Genomic DNA, 24,782 nt, shown 5'->3' on the forward strand with positions numbered 1-24,782 from the left:
GAAATAAACACAGGTTGTTTTAATATTTTATTGCCCTCTCAATCCACCTGAAGACCCTCGCTCTGCAAAATAAACCAACAATATACATACCTTCTGTTGATCTGTCACGTCCCACGAAGTAAATCCATCTGAAGGGGTTAAATCATTTTACAGGCAGGAGCTGTGCTAAAGCACTCGCTCGTGCCTGTAAGCCCCGGGTGCTGAAAGGAAAGCTGGGTGATCTGTACTTACATTGAGTCGCGGTGAGGCGCCCTCTGCTGGATGAACTCATATGAACTCGAGCGTGGGAACTTTTCCAAGGCTCCAGTTCATGAGGACATCCAGCAGAGGGCGCCTCACCGCGACTCAATGCAAGTACAGATCACCCAGCTTTCCTTTCAGCACCGGGGGTTTACATGCACGAGCGAGTGCTTTAGCACAGCTCCTGCCTGTAAAATGATTTAACCCCTTCAGATGGATTTACTTCGTGGGACGTGACAGATCAACAGAAGGTATGTATATTGTTGGTTTATTATTTTGCAGAGCGAGGGTCTTCAGGTGGATTGAGAGCAATAAAATATTAAAACAACCTGTGTGTTTATTTCATTAAAAAACTTAATAATGTGTGTGTGTGTTTTTAACCCTTTCATACAATTGGATTAATAATGGATAGGTGACATAATTGACACCTCTCCATTATTAATCTGGCTTAACGTCACCTTACAATAGCAAGGTGACATTAACCCTTCATTACCCCATATCCCACCGCTACACCGGAGTGGGAAGAGAGTGGCCAAGTGCCAGAATAGGCGCATCTTCCAGATGAGCCTTTTCTGGGGTGGCTGGGGGCAGATGTTTGTAGCCAGGGGGGGGGCCCAATAACCATGGACCCGAAGGTCACGAAGCTTCGGTAACTGTCCAAATATTACGGACAACATTTTGGTGACAAGTCACTTACAGCTCTTGACCTTCAAGCAATCGGAGACGTCGCTGAGACTCATGCGGACCAATTCTCCATTTTCTTCTTTGTAAATTGTAAGTTCTTCTAAGAGAGTTTTGATAACCAGAGGCAGGTCATCCTCCCGCACCTGTAAAAGGTCCAAAAATGTCAATTAAATAGAATGCACTTATCTTAAAAAGGGATTGCAAAGACAGGAAAAGTGGAGTAGAGTATGGCGACAGATTTAGGCAAAACCAAGCCAAGCTTGTGACACCTTGGCTGATATGTTATTCTGACTTCTCAAAGTAAAGAGGTTATGTTATATTATTACCATGTCCATAGAGAACTAAAAAAAAAAAAAAACACACAAATGTATGACTAGCACAGGACCAAGCAGCTTAAAAGGAAATTATTGCATTAGGCGTGGGGAATACAGAAGATTTGCTTTATATAGAAATAAGAAAATAGGTCAGATTCCAGATTGTAAACTGATGAATCGACATCCGTTCATTTACAGAAGAGAAAACAGGAGTTAGGTGTTGTGTAAAAGGCTAAAAAAAAAATATATAAATATATATATATATATATATATATATATCTCACTCTGGACGAACCATGATGAGAGATTCACATATATTTTATTTTATTTTGTTTATTTCTTCTGCTAACCATAACCAATATTGTACATGTTTAGAAATACAGTTTAATGCTGTAGACTTGGTTACACCACCAATTGCAAAAATGTTGTCTGAGTTCTAATTTATTGACTCCCTCCCCTTCTCAATGTTAACCACCCTTGTTAAAAAAAAAAATTTAAAAGAAAAAAGTTAAAGTTGTTAGCATGCATTGCAAAAGTGGATATTATTGTGTGCAGATATTGCAGTATAAGTATGAAATGTGAAAATGAATCACTGAAAAACAGTAGGTGAAAGATCAGTCCACAGATTCAGACGTACAAAGACCGCACGTTTCAGCAGAAGATTCTGCCATGTTCTTCACAAAGTAACAGTTGGATCATTGTTTCCCTGGTTGTCAGGGTGAACAATTTCGTACAGGGCAGGAAGTTTTTGAGGTCTATGGCAACCCAGACAGAGCGCGGCCAAGACTCGACACTGAAGCGGTAAATATGCTTCAGAAATCTGTAGATAAAGCCTTCTAGAGGTTCAGAATCCAAAATAAAACAGAACAACCACCCAAGAAAATGACCACTACAGTCCGGCTCTCCCAGGCCTAAAAGGCGAGAATGGGAAGCAATAGATTATATTTGGGAACAAGTTGAATACATGCAGGATAAACGAATATGTGCTTAAATGGGTCATCATGAGATTGGGTCATGAATATTTAATTGGTGGGAGTGAAACTCCTGTGAACCCAGGGCCACATCCACCATTTAGATAATTAAAGGGAACCTGTCACCACGTTTTTGGAAGATGGGATAAAAATAGCGTTAAATAGGGGCAGAGGTGGGCGTTACATTAGTGTGTTTGTTATGCGTTTATTACCCACCTAAGTTGCCGAAATACCTTTGCAAAGTCTCCGTGTTTGCCTGTCAATCAGGCTGGTCTGGTCAAAAGGGCGTGTTGTCTTCCCCCAGATTTTGCGTAGTTTTCCGTTGGTGGCGTAGTGGTGTGCGCATGCCCAAGGTCCCGAATCCTCTGCCAGGGGATTTAAAACAGCGCGCTGTTCGTTATTTCATTGGTGATCGGTGGGCGCGGCCATCTTCCTTTGGCCGCACGTGCGCAGAAGCGGCGCTCTTCTGGCCGCGGCTTCAGGAAAATGGCCGCCGCGATCTCCATCTGCGCACGCGCGGCATCCCGCGGCCATTTTCCTGAAGCCGCGGCCAGCAGAGCGCCGCTTCTGCGCACGCGCGGCCAAAGGAAGATGGCCGCGCCCACCGATCACCAATGAAATAACGAACAGCGCGCCCTTTTAAATCCCCTGGCAGAGGATTCGGGACCTTGGGCATGCGCACACCACTACGCCACCACCGGAAAACTACGCAAAATCTGGGGGAAGACAACACGCCCTTTTGACCAGACCAGCCTGATTGACAGGCAAACACGGAGACTTTGCAAAGGTATTTCGGCAACTTAGGTGGGTAACAAACGCATAACAAACACACTAATGTAACGCCCACCTCTGCCCCTATTTAAATCCCATCTTCCAAAAATGTGGTGACAGGTTCCCTTTAAAGGGAACCTCTCACCCTATTCATGCTGCCCAAACTGAGGGCAGTGGGAATCAAAGCCTGGCTGCATGATCGCAGCCAGGCATAGTTATGGATCCAGCCGGCACTTCCCACAACTACTGCAGAAGATTTTGACAGCTCTCCCCCACAGGAGGGGGGGGGGGGGGGGGAGAGAGAGAGACCTGTCAACCACCTACAGCGGCGCTAGGAAAAGCTGTGAATCTTAAAGAAAGAATGTATATTTCATGCAGCCAGGCAATTATTTGTGCTGTCCGCAGATTAGGCAGCATGAATAATTAATGTAACAGGTTCCCTCTAAGCATGTCACCTAGATGACAAGGCTCCTCTACCTAGCCGTTATTATGCCAGATATGAGCTACCTTAAAAACCTCACTACTGCTTCTCTAAGATTCTTCACTGATCTCTGCAACAGCAAAACTTCCTAGTTTGCTCCAATCCAGCTCTGTGGATGGAGACATCAGTACAGTTATCCCTCCCCCAAGAAGGATTAAGCCTGTCATATTCAGCCCCTCTGGCTAGCATTTTTCCTATGGCGCCTCCCATGCACAATAAAGATCCATCTAGGCTGCACAAGAAAAGCACCAGGAAAAATGTGGGTATAAGCAGAGCCCCATTCTCTTCAGAGATATAAAAATGTAATTACAGCACCATTTATTCCATGGCACTTTACATGTGAAGAGGGGCATACATACTGTAATAAAAAACAAGTTCAGTAATCTTGAACAAAATGAGTCACCGACTGGTACAAAAAAAAATAAATAAATTTAGGGCCTACATGCCTTTCTTGAAAATATAATGTTACAGAGTATAATTACTATAATAACATACCAGAACTGATAATATAAAATGACCATATTTCCAAGGAAAAACTCAATATAATTGCAAGATATACATAGAGAAACCAAGAGCTTTTAAATTCCAACGGTATAATACCATAATATATCTATTTTGTAAAAAAAATAATCACTAATGTCAAGCACATAACTATCAATAGAAGCAGCGGTGAAACGCGCGTTGGGGTATCTGGCAGCGGGTGTGTGGCATCCATGGGTAAGACTTGCTCTATGCGGACTATTTGCACTTTACTCTTTGGATCTATGGGAATATGGTGATTCGGCCACATGGCATACATTATGATATACTATTTCCTGTGACCTAGGATGTTTTGTCTTTCCCATTTATTTTGGGGTAATCTTTTGGCAACTCCTTTTTGTATATGCATGTCATTATGCTACCCAGCTTATAATATATGATCGCTGGGTATATATTTTACTGTTGAGTGCCTCCCCTTATGTGGATTACTTACCCCTGCCAGTTTGCATTATCGATCATTAGACCAATCCAGTAACTTTTTTCTGTACTGTTTCTTATTATATGCACTTTTTTCATGTCTTGTTTGTATTTTGTAGCATTAATAAAATTATTATTGATAGTTATGCGCTTGACATTAGTGATTATTTTTCTTACAAAATAGATATACCGTATTATGGTATTATACCGTTGGAATTTAAAAGCTCTTGGTTTCTCTATGTATATCTTGCAGAGTATAATTACTGTATTTTAAGATAGGACGTTGATCCAGGGAAATGATTATCGTTTGTGGAACGGGAAGGAATTCTACTACTAAAAAGGGAACCTGTCACCCCCCCAGTGCCTATTAAGGTAAAAGCCACCTTCTGCAGTACTAAGGGCTGCATTCTGTGAAGGTGGCTGTTATGGTTTTATCCCTATTACTGCAGAAAGCATTAAGCTACTTACGGGTAGCGGCATTTTTCAGAGGCCCATGACAGCACTACGAGAAAGAGGATCCGCTCTTAAGGAACAGGAAACCTACGGATACAAAAAGGGCGGCACCTCTCCCATGCATCAGTTGTATTTCAAAGCCCGAGAGGACTACCGCGGTTAGTGGCATACAAATATACATTTTGAAAACGAAATTATACTATTAAATTGTAACTAGATACCACACGTGAGATCTACATATCACACTATATACATATTTAGGAAGTGCAACCCCCACGTGAATAGGGAGGGAACTAAGGGTGCTGTCATGGGCCTCCGAAAAATGCCGCTACCCGTAAGTAGCTTAATGCTTTATTCGGACTCCCATGACAGCACTACGAGAGATTTACAGAGATGTAAGCCACCTTAGGGAGGGACTATAGTCTGCAGCACCCTTAACCCGAAGGTGAGATCAGAGGAGGACCCCAAATCCAACCGATAGTGCTTAAGAACGTGGAAGGGGATGACCATGTGGCCGCCTTACATATTTGTTCCAATGATACTCCAGATCTTTCTGCCCAGGATGACGCCATGGCCCGGGTGGAATGTGCCTTTAGATTCTGCGGAGCTGGCCCCCCACCCGCTGTATAAGCCAGAGAGATAGTTTCCCTAATCCAGTGAATATTTTGACACTACACCCTTTCTTTGGACCTTGGAAGGAAAGAAGCAGTGCCTCATCTTTCTTCCAATTATTGGTGACCGAAATGTACTGTAGAAGAGACCTAACGTATGAAGCTCCTGCTCTTTAGGATTAGAGGGATTAGGAATAAAAGATGGCAGAACTATCTCCTGCGATCTATGAAAACGTGTCACTACCTTCGGCAGATATGCTGGGTCAGGCCTAAGGACTATCCCGTCTGACAAGATTTCTGTGTATGGGGGGGGAAGTCTGAAAAGTGCCTGGATATCCCCTATCCTGCAGGCTGAGGTTATGGCAATCAAGAAGGCAGTCTTAAGTGTCAACATCTTGATCGAGGCATCTTGTAGAGGTTCAAAGGGGGGGGGGGGGTTGTTAGAGCGGACAGACCTAAAATTTAGATCCCACGGAACCGTTCTGTCTTTATATACTGGTCTAGTTCTACAAACTGCCTTCATAAATCTCGCTATCCAATAGTTGTTAGCTATATTACAGGAAAACAGGGCACCCAGAGCTGAGACCTGTACTCTAAGGCTAGGTTCACATTGCGTTAGTGGGTGGTCGCTAACGGACAGCATTGCACGGCGAAAATGTCGCAATTAACGCCGTGCAACGGGTCCGTTAGCGCACCCATTGACAGCAGTGTAAATTTCTCCTGCAGCGCATCGCTAGCGCGTGCCTTTTTCGGCTCGCGCTAGCGATGTGCCGTTCTTTTGTAGCGCGCCTCGGACGCCGCTTGCAGCGTCCGCGGCACGCTCGAGGTCCGTTCCCCGCTCTCTCAGAACGGGGATCTGCGAGAGCGGGGACGTTAGCGCGACCCCTAAACGCGGCCCCTACAAATACATTGCGTTAGGGCAATCCTTTTAGCGCTAGCGGATTGCGCTAACGCAATGTGAACCTAGCCTAAGGGTACTAGCAGAGAGTTTTAACTCAAACCCCTTCTGTAGAAACTCTAAGATTTGTTGTATCGGCACCCCTTCATGGATATTAAATTTTGAACAGGTCAAGAACTTTCTCCAAGTCCTAGAGTAGATTTTCGTAGTTATTTGCTTCCTACTCTTTAGGAGTGTTTCTACTAAGTTCGGAGAGAAGCCTTTATCTACTAACAGTGACCGTTCAAACTCCACGCCGTTAAATGAAGTGCTGCCACTTGTGGATGGGAGACTGGTCCCTGAGAAAGCAAGTTCGGGATTTCTAGCAGTACCCAGGGAACCGATACAGACATTGTCCTGAGCCAGGCAAACCAGGTTCTTCTGGGCCAAAAGGGGGCAATAAGGATGACTTTTGCTCGATCTTCCTCACAACTAGGAGGTATCAGGTTCAACGGTGGGAAGGCATAAGCAAGCGGGAAATCCCATTTTATTAGAAACGCGTCCACCGCCAGGGGATTCTCCCTGGGATTTAGAGAGCAAAAAAAAAAAACTTTTCTGTTGCTTCTGGTGGGGAACAGATCCACCACTGGCTGACCGCCATCTGTGGACGATATGGTTGAAAATGTCCTCATTGAGAGACCACTCTCCTTGCCTTAATATGTTTCGGCTTAGGAAATCTGCTGTTATATTCTCTTTTCCTTTGATGTGGAGAGCTGTCAAACATTGAAAATTGAGCTCTGCCACCTGGAACAAACGATCCATGATCTGCATTAATGTCTCGGAACGTGTTCCCCCTTGCCGGTTTATATAGGCGACTGCAACTCTGTTGTCCGACAGAATTCTGACGTGCTGGCCCTGCAGATATATGAGGAATTTTTTAACAGCCAATTCAACCGCCAACAACTCCCTTTGATTGGGAACCCTTCACAACATTCTCATCCATTGTCCCTGGACCACCATGTCTCCCATATAAGCTCCCCACCCCGAAGAGCTGGCATCTGTGGTTATCACCTGGGTGACGTCTACTATCCAGGGAACCCCTGTTGATAAATTTCGTTTATCTAACCACCATCTAAGGGAATCCAATGTTATTGACCCCAATGTTAATTTCCCATTTAATGCGCCTCCTAAGGCCCTGTCCTGGAACAAGACCTCTTTTTGTAGGGATCTGGTGTGAAACTGAGCCCATTTAACTGCTGGAATGCAAGATGTGAGTGACCCAAGCAGGGACATTGCTTGCCGAAGTGTCATGGAGGGCGTATTAATTGCTTTTAATACATAACTCTGAATCAGTTCTATTTTTTCAATAGGGAGAAGACACTTGTGTTACTGAATTCAACATTAACCCCAGGAATTTTTGAATATTTAGGGGCTGTAACATACATTTTTCAAAGTTTGATCCAACCCAGGTGTTCTAGTTTAGCTCTAGTAATCTCCCATTGGGACAGACAATGGTCTACCGAATTCCCTACAATGAGGAAATCATCCAAGTAGGGGATTATAAGGATATTTGATTCCCTTAAATGCACCATGACTTCAGCAATTATTTTAGTGAACACTCTAGGAGCCGAAGTTATCCCGAAGGGGAGTGCCCTGAACTGGAAATGTTGAATCTTTCCCCCCCATTAATACTGCTACCCTCAGGTATTGTTGGAAATCTGCACGAATGGGTACATGATAGTAGGCATCTTTCAAATCCACTACCACCATAAAACAATTGTTGAAAAGCATTTTAATTGTTGAATTGATGGACTCCATTTTGAACGTATGTTTGTTTGACCAAAAATTTATTGAGACCCTTAAGATTTATAATAGTTCAATAAGTCTTATCTGGTTTCTGGATCAGGAATAGGGGAGAGTAAAACCCTTTCCCTGCCTGAGTATACGGCACTTCTACCAGAACGTTTTTAGAGCAAAGAGTCCTCACTTCCTCTAAGGCAAATTGTTCAGTGGGAGATGAGCGCCAGGGTGTTAACTTGAATTTATCCCGTGGAGCATGAGTAAATTCAAGTTTGAGACCATGGGAAACAGTGTCTTGTATCCAAATGCTGTTTGTGATTTTTGACCATTCTGCCGAGAAATGCACAAGTCTCCCTCCCACCGGAACTGTTAGTCATTGATCCTGTTTTTTGTTTTCTGTCGGGTTACGGCGAAACATGAGACCTGTAACTCGTTTCCGTTTATCATCCCATCTGGATCGATCTCTGCTCGGTGAGAAGGCACGCTTCCCTCCCCGATTGAACCTTCTCTTGTTGAAGTGACGATATGAATTGAATAAATTGGGAAATTTTTTCTTATCTCCCGCTTTCTCCAGGAGCTCATCCAGGGTAGGCCCAAATAGATATTCGCCTTTACAAGGGATAGCGCAGAGCTTTGCTTTCGCCTGCATATCTTCTGGCCAGCATTTCAACCATAGGGCTCTCCTTGCAGCATTAGAAAGACCTGCTGCCCTAGCTGCCAATTTAACGGAGTCAATTGAAGCATCTGATAAGAAAGCTACCCCCTCCTGGATTACCGGCAATGCTGCTAGAATAGAGTCTCTGGAGGCCCCCTGTTTTAATCGGGTCTCTAACTGGTCCAGCCAAACCATCATCGACCTTGCCGTGCAGGTTGACGCCACCGCAGGTCTTAAGGAGCCAGCTGCCATTTCCCAGGTCCCCTTTAGGAAGGTATCAACTTTCCTATCCAAGGGGGTCTTTAAGTGTTCCCCTATCTTCAAATGGCAGAGAGGATCGCTTTGCTACCTTGGCAATTGCTGCATCCAGTTTAGGGTCCTTTTCCCAATTATTTACTGCTGGGTCACCAAAAGGATACCTACGCTTCTGTGCGGGTGGTAAGGAGCCTTTTCTTTCTGTTTTTTTCCCACTCATTAATAAGCTCCTGTATCTTTTCATTCAAAGGGAATACTCTGCGCTTCCTTTGTTCTAACCCACTGAACATCATTTGTTCTTTAGATAGTTGAGGCTTGGGTTCTGTTATACCCATTGTGCCTCTGACTGCCTTTATTAATTTGTCTATTCTCTAAGGGTAAACAAACGAGCAGCATCTTATTCCGAGGAGGAGGAGGATGCCGCTGAATCGTCTGATTCTTCGCTCTTGTCCTTATCCACAGATGAATCGGATGTCCACTGCGTTTTCTGCTTAGAGCCTCCTGGTTGTGAAAGGTTCTTGATGGACTGTTTGACTTCCATCCTAACCATTTCCTTCAAACTGGCCGCAATAGAGGAGGATTCTTCCGCTACCTGAGGGGGCAAGTAAGGCAAACTAGTCCATAGATCTAATGCCAAAAACCCCTCCCCCTCTCCCAGACCTCACCGTCTGCTGGATACAGGGGGTCACATAGCTTTTTAGGGTATGAGTCGGGCAAGGGAACCCCGCAGATGGCACATTCCCTATGCTTTGTTTTACTGGCGCTTTTCTTCCCCTGTGAAAACATACACGAGGGGAGACTAGTCACTGAGTGAACATTCTCGAAGATCACTTACCAGTGGATGCCCATACCCAGAAAGCTACCGAAGTACGAGGGGGATTTTTCCTGGCTGACGCTCCGGACCCCTGTCCGGAGGAGCTTCTGCGGCCAGATCCATCGCTCCTTTTCTCACGCTCCTTCTGTATAGGCTTCTGGGGTGCTTCATCCAGCAGCAGAGGCTGCTGATCCTGGTCAGACTCCATTCTTACAAGTATGGAGACCAGAAGCAAGGAACGTGCACCTGAAGCTTGTTATATAGCCCCTCCTTCGGTCAGCGAATATTGCGCAGTGCTCCTTTGGATATCCACCCTCCTCCGCAGCTGCAGGGGGATCGCCTAACATCTGAGGGTGATCAGCGCACATTTTCCGGTGGGCGCCGCCATCTTGGAGCTCCTGCGCATGCGCAGAAGCTCCGCGACCTGGAAGTCATCGCCGACTCCGCCCCCGACATTACCCCCGGTCCACAGCGCTCTGTCAGCACTGCAGACAGCGTGGGACGCCGAGACATCGCCAGCAGAACTCCAGATGGCGCCACCATGATGCCGCCGCCCCGACAGAGCCCCCACAGCACTCGAGGGAGGGGATCCATCATACTTACCACGCGCCGGCTCCAGAGACAGGACACCCCTGGCGACTTGCTCCATGCTGATTCAGTCACAGCCGTGCAGCCCCGCTGGGGCCACCGTGACCGCTTCAGGTACCCCGCACCGGCCGAGGTAGGAGACCCCCTCGCTACCTGAATCGGTCCGGCCGGCCTGGAAATCCAAAGCTTCTTCTGTAGGATCCAGTCCCTTTAGGAACAGGAAACCAACTGATGCATGGGAGAGGTGCCGCCTTTTTGTATCTGTAGGTTTCCTGTTCCTTAAGGGCAGATCCTCTCTCTCTTAGTGCTGTCATGGGAGTCCGAATAAATAATTGCTTCTATAAATTTGGCGCCATACTTGTATTGAGTCCATGGAGTACGTTTTCTCCCACTGACTCAAGCGCCTCGCGTCAGTCCATCATCCATTGGTCACCAGGCGCCACCTCCACACATCACCATGCAATCATTAATCGGGCATGTGCCGTACGCACTGCCCTGGAACTTACATCAACTGATGTAAGGATATCGCGCCTGCGTGTAGCGCAGGCCCCAGATCCAGCCCCGCAGTGTTATGATTTACTAAACTGGGGGGCTGGGAATCTGGCGCCTGCACAGTGAGTCTTTCTGCAGGTTGTCCCCATCTCCATCCTGTGGGGCAGGCAATCTGGCACCTGCACAGAGAGACTCAGTGCGCATGCCTGAAAAATGATTGCACAGAGCAGGCGCCGGTGACAGTGCCCAAAGGGGGATGATTGACTGATGCGAGGTGCTCAAGTCAGGGGGAGAAAACGTACTCAATACAGGTATGGCACCAAATTTATAGAAGTCATTATTTCTACAGTAACAGGGATAAAAAAAAAAACAAACATACCAGCCACCTTCACAGAATGCAGCCTTAGTGCTGCAGAAGGTGGCTCTTTTATCTTAATAGGCCCTAGCGCCACCGTGACATGCAGCGCTATGTCTGACATCAGGCTTAAGCACTGGCGTATCTCACTTCTAAAAGAACTTCTGATCTAGTGATCTTACTGAGTACCACTGACACCCTCAGTGAATTTGAATCATTTCACACTAACTGATGAAGGTCTGAAGCAAGACAAACGTTTTACTACAGTGAATCACATTAAAAATCCTGTTTGATCACTTAAGTTGAGTGCTGGGTTTACTTAATATATACTAATAGATCACAGACTGCACATGAGTCAGCGTTCTGCAGCAGCAAAAAAGCAGACAGTTCTAGATCATGTGAAGTAGTTATTACCCTCTACTCCTCCTTGGTCAGACCATCTGGAATTCTGCGTGCAGTTATGGGCACCACATTTTAATAAAAGACATTGAAAAACTGGAGTAACTTCAGAGAAGAGATACCAGGATGGCGAGTGGACTGCAAGGTACAGGTGCTTCTCACAAAGTTAGAATATCAAAAAGTTAATTTATTTTAGTTCTTCAATACAAAAAGTGAAACTCATTACATACAGTAATTACAGAGTGATCTACTTCAATTGTTTATTTCTGTTAATGTTGATTATTATGGCTTATATCAATCCAATGAAAACCCAAAAGTCATTATTTCTGTAAATTAGATTTTAAAATAATAATAATAAAAAAAAAAAGCCTGCAACGGCTTTCTAAGCATTTAAAAAGGTCCCTTAGTCTGCTTCAGTAGGCTCCACGATCATGGTGAAGACTGCTGACTTGACAGTTGTCCAGAAAGCAGTCATTGTCACTCCACAAGGAAAGTAAATTTTGAATTTCATTTGGAAATCAAGGTCCCAGAGTCTGGAGGAAGAGTGGAGAGGCACACAATCCAAGCTGCTTGATGTCTAATTTGACATTGCCACAATCAGTGACGGTTTGGGGAGCCATGTCATCTGCTGGTGTAGGTCCACTGTGTTTTATCAAGACTAAAGTGGCATCTGCCACACTGCTAAAAGTACCAATACCTGGTTTGAAAACAGTATCACTGCTTGTTTGGCCAGTAAACTTGCCTGACCTTAACCTCATATAATCTATGGGGTATTGTCAAGGGGAAGATGAGACACCAGACCCAAGAATGCAGACGAGACGAAGGCTGCTATCAAAGCAACCTGGGCTTCCACAACACATCAGCAGTGCCACAGACTGATCGCCTCCATACCACACCGCATTGATGCAGTAATTGATGCCAAAGGCGCCCTGACCAAGTACTGAGAGCATTTACTAAACATACATTCAGTAGGCCAACATTTCGGATTTTAAAAATGATTTTTTCAAGCTTGTGTTAAAGTATTCTAATTTACCGAGATAATCACTTGAGTTTTCACTGGCTGTTAAGGTACCGTAACACTAAACGACTTACCAACGATCACGACCAGCGATGCGATCGTTGTGTGGTCGCTGGGGAGCTGTCACACAGACAGCTCTCTCCAGCGACCAACGATCAGGGGAACGACTTCGACATCGTTGAAACTGTCTTCAACGATGCCGAAGTCCCCCTGCAGCACCCGGGTAACTATCGGGTTACTAAGCGCAGGGCCGCGCTTAGTAACCCGATATTTACCCTGGTTACCATTGTAAAAGTAAAAAAAAAAAAAAAAACCACTACATACTCACCTTCTGATGTCTGTCACGTCCCCCTCCGGCGGCTTCCCTGCACTGAATGTGTCAGCGCCAGACGCCCGTAAAGCAGAGCACAGCGGTGACGTCATCGCTGGATCGGTGTCACACACACCGATCCAGTGATGACAGCGGGTGATCAGCGACAAAATAAAGTTCTGGACTTCTAGCTCCGACCAACGATATTACAGCGGGATCCAGATCGCTGCTGCGTGTCAAACACAACGAGATCGCTATCCAGGACGCTGCAACGTCACGGATCGTCGTCGTTCTCGCTGCAAAGTCGCTTAGTGTGAAGGTACCGTAAGCCATAATCATCAACATTAACAGAAATAAACACATGAATAGATCACTCTAATGACTAAATATTTGAGTTTCACTTTTTGTATTGAAGAACTCAAAAAAATTAACTTTTTGATGATATTCTAATTTAGTGAGATGCACCTGTATTTCATGGGAAATACAAATACTCACTCCTTGTCTTCTGTCTTGTTGCTGTGGTTTACCCCAAAACCTCCACCCCCAAAAAAAAAAACAAAAAAAACAACCACATACTCACCGCTCCATTTTCCTCCTCCTCTGCATTGACGGTCAGGCAGAGGGCGCACACTATGTCATCGCGCCCTCTGACCTCAGCATCACTGCAGAAGACAGAGCGGCGGCTGGAACGAGGAGCAGGTGAATATCACGCAGTGCAGCGCTCCCCCGGCGCGGCTGCCTCTTCCTGTACTGAGCGGTCAGTTACCGCTCATTACAGTAATGAATATGCAGCTCCACCCCTATGGGAGGTGGAGCCACATTCATTACTGTAATGAGCGGTACCATGTGACCGCTCAGTACAGGAAGAAGCCGGGGCGCCGGGCAGCCAGGGACCGCGCCAGGAGTAGGTGAGTATAATTAGACATCCCCTGCTCCCTGGCCCTGCCAACCCCCTCCTTGGACCGCCGCATCAGGCGGCCCGCTGGTGCCCCCTGTCAGCTGCGCCCGGGGCACATGCCCCGGCTGCCCCCCCCCTGGATTTGTGTGTAAAGGCTGCATTATTGTCTCAGTCCACACCTGGCCATTTTTATGATTATTACTTGTGCCCTTTTCCCTGGAACTGCTGTTGGTTAAAAAAAAAAAAAAAAAAAAAACAGTCTAGGCAACCAATATACTATGTTACATTTTAGCATTTCTATTTTACACTCACAAATTCCCTCCTCATTATCAGGTAAAACACCACCCTTTAATGAGTGCAACCGCAAGTTTTCTATCAATGTTATTAACCTCAAGTTGACAATTATTTACTTTACTTTCTGGTTTTTAATTTGTCCTTTGCCCTTTTCTTTTCTTTAAACAGGATGGCTAAAGAAGATGTAGTTATGCAGTTAAAGTCCAAAGAACTGAAAAAAAGTCATACGTTCAATTAGTTAACTTTTTGTTCTGCAGACGTTTGACAACGGGTCCTCTGTCAGGGGAAAAAAATAAGTTATTAGAGAAGGAAAAAGGTGTCAGACTAAATCCCTGGATTAATTAACAATTACCAATTATTCTGTACAGATGGTCTGTAATATTGTGTTTTTCTAGATCTTTTTGGACAGGTTTGGCTGTCTTATCAATGTTCTGGGGAAAAAAGTTCATAGTAATTGAAAAAAATTAAAGGAAATTCACCTACTTCAGAAGAAAGGATGGGAAGTACTGCAGTTAGAATATAAATGTATCTGTAAAACAATAACGCACAAGTGCCCCAAATAAGGAGAATGATGCAGCAGATTGGCGGGCTCCTGCTACCTCTGTATAGAGTCTATGAAGTAACAAATCTATGCACTTAGAAAAACCAACATGGGGAGAATTCATCATAAATGCTGCATTGCTGCGCTCTCGCATGATCGTCTCCTGGTTCCACATGGGGACCTGCTGCAGGCTGGATAACGACACCTTGTTCTAATAGCACCTAGAGTAGGATCGTATGTGAATAGATGGACAACGCTAAGACTGTCTATATTGTAGCAGAACTAAATACTGAAACACTGATCTCATGGGACACTCCTCACTGTTTGATAGCCAAAGTCATGCTTTTTTGGTAAACTTCCTCAGGAAGTGTTCTATAATAGCACTAGCGGGTTCTCCTATATACAGTATACACAATCACTGACCTTACGCTCATTGAGCAGCACGTGTCACCAGGAATAAATGGTTCTTGTGGATAGTGCCGCTTTGTAGCTATAGAATTAGGGTTTGTAGTATGAACAGCAAAGGGCACACTAGAACTAACGCTATGAAGGACTATATCTCATGATAAGTCGTGATATTTGGTGCCCCGACATGGGCGTCTTATGGTTTGGGTTAAGATGTTAGACCCGTGGTACGTTAAGGGTGAGGTTAGCATGGTCAGACAGTATTAATGAGCAATGAGAAATACTGTTTGTTCTTCTGTTCTATGGTGTAACCTTGTTAGGTTGTATAATCTTAAATAAAACGAGTTAAAAAAAATATATATATAAAAATCTTTTCCCAATATTTCCACCCAACCAGGAGGAAAAAAGTAAACAAAATCCTATTGCTGCATATTTTGTAGGAAACATGCTAGTATAGGAGATTTTTAGGGGACAATTTTGTTTTTTTTACTTTTATTGTGCAGATTTCCTATAACTGGACCTCTCATAGGAGTAACCGGAACAGAGAACTGCCACCCCTGCCATGACACTGGCAGAGCTGATCTGCTAAGACCCAGGAGTATAGCTACGCCAGAGATAGTTGGTGACTACCGTACATGGTCCCTGGCTCCAATAAAAGCAGAGGAATTGCTGATGCTTCTATTCACTACAGAGTGCTCATTATCACTTTTTTTTTTCTCCCCAAGACAGAAGTTTGTATAAACCGATTCTATCTTGTTCAAAAGGTCCCTGGCTGAGAGACAAGGACAAGCCCTGCTCCTGCTGGACTGCAGGAGTGGTAAAGGCAGCAATGTAAAAAGATGTAGCTGTGTAGTCTGCCTGGCCCACCATCAAACATGGGGCCATTGCTTGGATATTAGAAAAGAAAAATAAGCTGAAAATCTTAGGTTACAAGTAAACAATCTTTAATAACTTGAGTATTTCATCAGTCCAAGATGAGAGAAGCATTTATCTTGTTTATTATTTTTCTTTATCTTAACATATACTATTTACTTATGTAGAAAAAAAAAACAAAAAAAAAAAAACACACCTTAAAGAGTAGCCACTGTTTTAAAGCCAGGCTTGGCTGAGTGCTATAACTATGGATTGCACCATTTTATACAATGATCATAGCACAATTAAATAAGAGTGGGCAGATGTGCAGTCACAGCAAGGCAACTGTTTTCCCTGATAGTTTTCCATTGAAAATGCTTGTGTTTTTACAGTTATTACCACATGCACACCATGTTGCCTGATATGCCAGAATGCACTGCTTTCACAGACTGGCAAACAGTGAAATATGCAAGTTAAAAGGGGTTGTCCCATGAACAAAGTACACTTTAATAGTCTTGGAGTAATAATTTCCACAATTAGAGATTAAAATACATACACACCTTCCTGTGCGGAGATAATCTTATAAATGTGCCCCTGCTGTGTACTGTGTAATGGCCGTGTAGGAACATGGTCTGATCACACCACAGCTCCTGGGCAGGGGAGGAAGGAAAGTAGTATACAGATATTACAGCACGGTACTGCAAATTACTTTTTCTGAGAGATAAAACATTTCACTTGCCTGCTTAAAAACTTGACAGAAAGAATCCGCTGTGATCCCATGCTGTTCTGTCTGTATACTCTTGCTTCCTCCCCTGCCCAGGAGCGGTGATATGATCAGACCATGTTCCTGCATGGTCAGACACCGCCATTACACAGCAGGGGCAGATTTATAAGAGTCTCTCAGCACAGGAACATTTTATTTAAATCCATCCAGTTGTGGAATTAATTATTATTTCAATATCTATTAATTAAAATGTACACTGTTTGTGGGAAAACCCCTTTAAGTTAAAACGGAACAAGAAATAAACTGTTCCACAGCAAGCCTATGACGCTACATACATGTAAGCTAAAAGGGTTGTCTGACTACTTTTCTCCAAATTATTAAAAAGTCACTTTTCAATTAACAAACATAACATTTTGCTGCATTTCCCCAATTCTCGGGGGCAACTATGGGGTGATGGGACTGTTGGAATTGATCCATAGCAGTGGAACATCAGCCATGCCCTCACTTTCTGGGGCTGTTGGGACGCTTCTATGCATGTATGGCATCACCCTCAGTGTTCCAGACCACTCGTGCTCTGTAGAGAAGTGGAGAGAGCTGGCAGGTTCTGCTCTATCAGCATCTTGCGGAAATTAGAAAGATACCCCTGAACTGAAAGTGCCATTTATTTACATTGGTGCTCAGATAAAGTCGATATGGGGGAGTGGGGAGAAGGGGTGCGATTACTGAAAAAACATTTTTATTATTTGCTGTATGATCGGACAACCCCTTCAACATTCACTAACTTACCAAAATGTAATCAGTCTGGTACGTGGAAAGCATCAGAACGGAGACATTTTGCTCTGCCAGTGGAGCAATGACAGACTTGGTAATCTTCGTAACGCCTCCAGTATGGAACCCATTGGACAGCACATTTAGGACCCTCCAAGTATGCTCTGCCACATGTAGGAAATCTGACTGCGGTAACTCTGCCAAATACAGATCTCCATTAGACTCATAAGTATAATGACTATAAAGAGAAGCAAAGGAAATATACAAACATCCCTGAAAGGTAAAACATACCATGGCATACAATATATTGTATAAGGACTGGATAAAGTCTGGTCACTAATTATTCCTGGTGACAGGGGCTTCCTCCCTGCACTAAAGGCAGTCACCCACAGCCACTGAGTGCATGGAGCAAGCTGCAAAACTGCACGCAATTCCCTCCGACTCCACAGAGGTTGTCAATGACATTGGGGCAGAAGAATGGAGCCCAGCCATTATACTTACTACAGGGGTAGGAAAGTGGAAGATGGCATTTGTAGCAGTATCAGACTAAGTTGTAAAGAAAATAAGTGCCCTGCTACCACTGCAGAGAGTGGGCGATGTATTACTGACACCACTGTGGGCACTGCTATGACGTGGATGGCAGCAATCATACATTCTGGTTGCTATGTGTTTGCTGCCAAAATTATTTGCCAGTAGAAAGAACTGGTCTAACAGGGTGGGGAAATAGGAGCAGTAAGAGTGTTCTTAAAAAGGTATAAGTATAAAAGTTCATTGATAGATAGTTTAAAAGTATAACGGTCGCTTAAAATATTATGTAAAGCAATAGCACATAAGAAAGTACTAGGAGAAATTTGCCTCTTTTTGCCAGAATCGGTCATTATCGGAGGTAAAATCTGTATTCAGTGAAGACAGACTTCCCATTACCGAGATAGCGGCTGCTACTATGATTCCATCAGAGCTCTGCCTCCAGCGCCTCCCTCATCCGGTCTACATAACAATTAAAACAACGGTTACTCTTAATAGTACTTTTAAGCAAGTACTGTACTATGTTGATAAAGTTGACTGTTTGTCATTGTCAGTTACTTATGTTATTGTTTACAGCCTGTCGCCTAGGAAACTGGCCACTTCTGCAAGCATGTGCACAGCTGGCAAGTTCTTTCCAATTGAGCTGGTAAGCACTGCACACAGGCTGCCCTGGGTTTCTGGAACAGGATACTGGCTCAGATCCCAGGCAGCTTAGGCTACTTTCACACTTGCGTCGTGCACTGCACGTCGCAATGCGTCGTTGTGGCTAAAAAAACGCATCCTGCAAAATTGCTTGCAGGATGCGTTTTGTCCATAGACTAACATTAGCGACGCATTGCCACACGTTGCAACCGTCGTGCAACGGTTGTGTTGGCACCATTTTCGACCGCGCATGCGCGGCCGGAACTCCGCCCCCTCCTCCCCGCACCTCACAATGGGGCAGTGGATGCGTTGAAAAACAGCATCCGCTGCCCCCGTTGTGCGGCGCTTTCACTGCTTGCGTCGGTACGTCACAATTCGTCGTACGATGCTAGTGTGAAAGTAGCCTAAATCTCACGTCTTTTTAAGCTGCTAAGACAAAGCAGTCTGGTATAGGAGCATCAACAGCTCACATTTTGGATGTTGCAGGTCCAGTGTGTCAAACAAGGAGCAGCACAATCCCTTCCCAGCAATCAGGAAGTCTTATGCCAAATTCACACAATCAGTATTTTACCTCAGTATTTGTAAGACAAAACGAGGAACGGAAAAAGCAGAGAAAAGTATAGAAACACGTCACCACTTCTGTAGTAACTCACTTCTGGCTTTGGCTTACAAACACTGTGATAAAATACTGAGCAAATACTGAAAGTGTGAATGAGGCCTTAAGTCTAGGCAGCAGTGCGTGCCAGGTGGAAAAAAAAAATCCAGCTGTACTGCTCGAAACGTGTTGGTTTTGATGGGAGGGTATTCACTTCACCTTTCGTACACTCTTTTTAATGTATTAAAAAAAAAAATTATATATATATATATATATATATATATATATATATATATATTTTACACACACAGGAAGCTGAATCCTTTACTCTTCTTGTACCTATATTGTTTATTAGTAGCAGTAGATTTGAGTTAAGGGAACAACAAGAAAAAAAAAAAAAAAGACACAAACATTACAGCCTCCTCAACAATCCTCTACTACTCTGAGCAAAAGGCAACCAGGCACATTGAGTCAAACACAACAGCAAAGTGCCATCACCAGTTTGTCTGATGACAGGATGAAATCATCCCTTGTGTTCCCTGCACGATTTCTAAATGGTTTGCCAGTCTGCCGTATTGTCTGCATGCGTCTAAAACAAATCGTGTTGGCAAGCATTTTTCCCCGTTTCTTTTAACTGGTCATTTTTAGGTGTAGTGTTCTAGGTGTAGGGGGTCTTCTCATCTAATTAAATAGGCAAAAGTGCTTGTAAAAACAAACAGCTATGAAATCTACCTCGCTTACAATTTGATTCCTATAGATTTTGCACAACGAAGTGGTTCGGATTGCTCGATCCAGCCAGCTACAGTGTTAGGACATTTTCACACATTCAGTATTTCACATCAGTATTTGTAAAGGCAAAACCAGGAGTGGGAAAAAGAAAAGAAATAGAAATGGTGACATGTGTCCCTCTTCTGGTTTTGGCGTACAAATACTGATGTAAAATACTGAACGTGTGAATGTGGCCTTCCTGCGCTACTCCGATGCTGTGGGGACAAAGTTGTCCCTATTATCAGCATGGGGGAGCACAAAAGGTCATGTCACCAGCTCAGAAATGCTGCCAGCCCAAACGGTCAATCCTCAGGAGTGCGCCACCCCCAGGCCAGCAGGAGGCCGAGGAGCACTGCACTACTGAAGACGGGAACTTGAGATACCCCTTAAAAACGATCACAGACTGGATTTACAAGCAGCAATAAGGTCTCCAAGCAGATGGGCGTCTCAATGATCTGGATCTTAAATCTCACATGCGGAGACATTTCACTAGGATGGGAACAGAAAAATGGTTTCCATCCCAACAGATGTTCCCAATTGACATTAGCACATCAAAAACATTTTTAGTGCAGGTCAGAGGATGAGACATCTGCTGTGATGAGGTGCATGTCACCTGGACTGTAACAACTACTAGATGCTCATTGTCAATTACAAAGAACTACCGTAAGTGTCTTAGCCATTTCATTTGTATGAATATTCCATAATTAAAGGCTATTAAAGACACAGCAGTTTCACCAAATGCTGCCCAGTGCCAAGGAGACGATTTGCTTCATAAACAAAACTACACTTTATTAATTAAGGCAGTGTTCCCCAAGTCCGGTCCTCAAGAGCCACTAACAGGTCATGTTTTGAGGATTTCCTTAGTATTGCACAGATGATGGAATTATTGCCTGTGCAGGTGATGCAATTATTACCTGGGCAATACTAAGGAAATCCTGAAAACATGACCTGTTGGTGGCTCTTGAGGACCGAACTTGGGGAACACTGACTTAAGGAGACCCACTGAACAAATACGGTGACTGGGAACACCACAATGAATCAGACTTAAGTAGCTTGTAATTGTCCGCTTCTGAAATCCAATCGTGTCAGTACAAATCCCTGCCGTCTCACCGTCTGAGGTGCATTAGCTGCAAGAAGGAGCTCGCTGCACCATTACAGAGCTGGATGTCCCGGTTTCCTTCCTGGCACATTTCCTTTCCCTGCCCAGCTCTGATGCTTTCCAGTATCAACATTCCTAATGTGTTGTGAACGGATCGTTTGGATCTGCACTGTACCTAAGCATATGAATCCCATACTGAACATGCAGAGGGCACCACCTTGGAAACAATAACAATAATAATCTTGTCTACCCTGTACCCCTCCCCCACCATGAGCAAAACGTGAGAAAACACCGTCCTGTTCACGTGCCAGCCATTACATCACTGGACAGATGCTTTATTCCCACACTTCCCTTTGAAAAGTCCCATAGCAAAACAAGAATTAAAAAAAAAAAAAAAAAAAACACCACACACCAGGAAACAGGCCGACCCATGAGCATACAAGGCGATACGGCAAAATATATAAAACACAATACATCATCCGGGAAACATCACCAATCATTTATGGTACAGGAAATGTGAGGGATATGCAAGAATAGGCAGATACTATCTGTGGAAAATAAAGCACTACATAAAGGTGCATGGAGCCACCCCTGCCCAGAGAGGGCGCGTGTACAGCCACCACACCCCCCTGCCCAGAGAGGGCGCACGTACAGCCACTTCAATAGGCGTTGCTCAGCTTTTCTTTAGTGGAGGGGCAGTGATGGAACTTTAGGTTATGTTCATTCTGGTTGGTTTTTCAAACAGAAGATAGTTCAGGATTTGCTCATTTTCTCTGGAGTTTTGTAAACCTGTAGAGCCTAGGGTTTTTTTCCCACCCCCAAAAACACTTACAACTTTATTTGTTATGTTTTTTTGTTTTGTTTTTTTTCAGCCTGAATCTCTCTCTTTTTTTTTTATTTTTTCAGTACTTCCTAGCATCTTTTTACTGGATATCTATTAAACAATTAAATTGCAGCCATTTCCCCCCCCATGCAAAAACAGACAATTCTCAAACATACGACCGGGCGTTTTCTTTAGACTTCCTACTGAGTTCTATTGCAAATTATTGAGGATCTTCCTAGTGGAAAACGCCAGAAGAATGGCTACTTACAAGTACTTGGAGTCTTTAAAACCATGAGCCGTTTAAATAGCCTAACCATATGCACAGCAAATCGTTTTTTCATAGAAGTTAATAGGATCATTCTTTTGATAGTTTTGGTAGCGCAGTATCCACTGCGAACCCACTCAAAAAGGCCAAAAAGACTCAGCGTGGACACACCCTTACTCAGCGTGGACACACCCTTACTGCTGGATTTTTCTGCAGATTGCAGGCAATCCTGGCAAGAGGACTGGAAAAATCAAATTTATGCAGTAGGTGTCAGTTTGTACTTAATTTTATACATATAATAATGTGGTCATGGATGTTTCTGCTCCATTTTTTCATGTCAATCTCTGCTTGGAGCTATCCTTTTTTGCATACGCCCGGTGGGTGTGTAGAGGGAGCTAATGAGGTTTGCTCCCCAATACTATCTATAGTGTTGCTTCAGTATTTTTCAATTAAACACTGAGTATTTGGTCAGTTTTTTACCTCAATATCCAAGCCAAAACCAGGAGTGGTGATAGAAACACATCACCACTTCTGTATTTATTATTACACTTTTCCTCTGTGCCACTCCTGGTTTTGACTTACAGATATTGAGGTAAAAAAACTGACCAAATAGTGTGCAGATAAATTACCCATCGAGCAACAAACAACATTATAGCCGTTTGACCAGCACTTGTATGAGGCAATTATGTCACTATGTTAATATGACAGATTGTGAACAGTGTGACCCAATTCTATACCTACATGTAAACCCCTACTAATGACAGCCGGCAGTACGGCCACACACTACACCAAAGGGACCGTCTGGCGTCTGTCACCGCATCTATAGGCCATGACCAGATATAACTAGCACTGAACAAATTGGGACGTAACCGTACCTGTAAAGCCTTCCTCATCCAGCATCAACGTGTAATCCTCTGGAGTTTCTGTCAAACTGAAAAACTTGCATCTGGCAGAAAACAAACATTTACCGTGAAGTCAAATGTTTCATGAAGATAGAAAAAAAAAAAGTCAATAAAAGCAGCAATGCTCATGTGACTGCTCCCCGGTCCATACTGCAGTGACATGTGGAGATAGATGTACCGGAGACGGCCCTGGGACCGGACCCCTAACAGTATGGCCCCGAGCTTACCACTCAGAGGCAACGGGAGGTGATGGGCAACGGCCCAGAGAACGGGAGGTGATGGGCATGCCCCAGGCGTCAGCAAGCAGAGAAGCCAAGTAACGGCCATAGTGGCAAATTAGCTGCCCACTTGCTGCACTGTAGTACCGTGCTGGGCTGTGGTGAAGAGGAGGAACTAGGGGCAGGAGGAAGCCTGGAAGAGGCCGTGTGTGAAGGAAACGTTCGGGAAGCTATGCGCCCGAACCATCAGGACCATGATGGCTTTGGCTGGTCCTGGCCAGCCAAAGTCCTCATGGAGCCTGCAGTGGCGGACCCCCATCTTCATGTAGCGTGCTGGGGCATAGAAGACGAGTACCTCACCCACAGCTACCACCTTACAATGGGGGCATCAGTCTGCATCCAGGGCCATGGTGCCCCCAACCCATGTGCCCACTAACAGCAGCAGCACATGCCAGCCGGGGCACATTCTGTTATATTCATTGGAGAGCAAACACCCCAGCGGCATATGGCCAGGAGTATTCTATTAGTGCACCCCACGTGGGCCACCTACGGGGTGACAGCCGGCTGGGAGCAGTAGTTCCCGGAGTATCCCGGGCCACGCTGTATGCGAGCTCTCTGGCTGATGGGCGCAGCCGTCACTGGTCATTACACCGGGGAGGAGGATGAGGGGCGCAGTGTCCCCGGGAAGATGCACATACCTTGTACGATGCCGCAGGAACAGTAACTTGACGATCGGGTGAGTGTAGAACCAGAGGCCGGACTTGTCAATGCTTGTCACTCGCACCCGGTGCTCCAGCAGCTGCAGGTCCATGGTGGGAAGAGCCGAGGTGCAGCGTGAGCACTGAGGGGCCGAACGAGCGTGGCCGGGCTGGTGTGGAGGGGCGGGGCATACAACGGTCACGCCCCCGGGGTTATCAGACGTGTCCCAGAGCTGTGGAGGCGCTCGGCGGCACAGCGCACTCAGCAGCCGGTGTCCATAGGTGCCGGGCAGCGCAATATATAGCGTACGCCCTGGGAACGGCAGACCGCGAGCGCTCACGTGATCGGATGTAAAGGGGCGGGGCTGGAGCGGATTGGCGGCGCGGCTTCTTCGCAGACTGTAGAGTAATGCACATTGTGCGGATTTTCTACTATAAATAGTTCCAAGGCGGTAGTCTCCTCAGCCAACTAAGGCTCGTTTCACATTTGCGGTCTAATCCGCAGTGTTTAATCCGCATCTGCAAGTGCAGGAAAAAACGCATGGAAACACATACAACCGCTGCGTTTTTTAGACACATGCGGGAACGCATGCGGAAAAAAACGCCGCGTTTTCACACTTTTCCATGCGTTTTGTCATGCGCTTGCGTATTTTGTGCGCATGGTGGAAAATTTTACAGGAGAAAAATCTAGATAACTAGACCCTAGGACTGCTGAAATCT

General features: G+C 44.9%; 1 protein-coding gene across 1 annotated transcript in view; it reads right to left on the minus strand.

The window, feature by feature from the left end:
- Nucleotides 1–24,372, minus strand: part of CASTOR1 (cytosolic arginine sensor for mTORC1 subunit 1) — a 46,059-nt gene extending 21,687 nt beyond the window's left edge. The window contains exons 1-4 of the mRNA XM_077297114.1: nt 24,063–24,372; nt 23,120–23,190; nt 17,546–17,724; nt 938–1,067 (exon numbers count right to left, since the gene is read on the minus strand). Coding sequence (XP_077153229.1) covers nt 938–1,067; nt 17,546–17,724; nt 23,120–23,190; nt 24,063–24,175 — 493 coding nt within the window. The 5' untranslated portion in view covers nt 24,176–24,372. The remainder of the gene's footprint in view (nt 1–937; nt 1,068–17,545; nt 17,725–23,119; nt 23,191–24,062) is intronic.
- Between the last annotated feature and the right edge of the window lie 410 nt (nt 24,373–24,782).

The sequence above is a fragment of the Ranitomeya variabilis genome, chromosome 1 (assembly GCF_051348905.1).
Source record: "Ranitomeya variabilis isolate aRanVar5 chromosome 1, aRanVar5.hap1, whole genome shotgun sequence".
NCBI classification, from domain to species: domain Eukaryota; kingdom Metazoa; phylum Chordata; class Amphibia; order Anura; family Dendrobatidae; genus Ranitomeya; species Ranitomeya variabilis.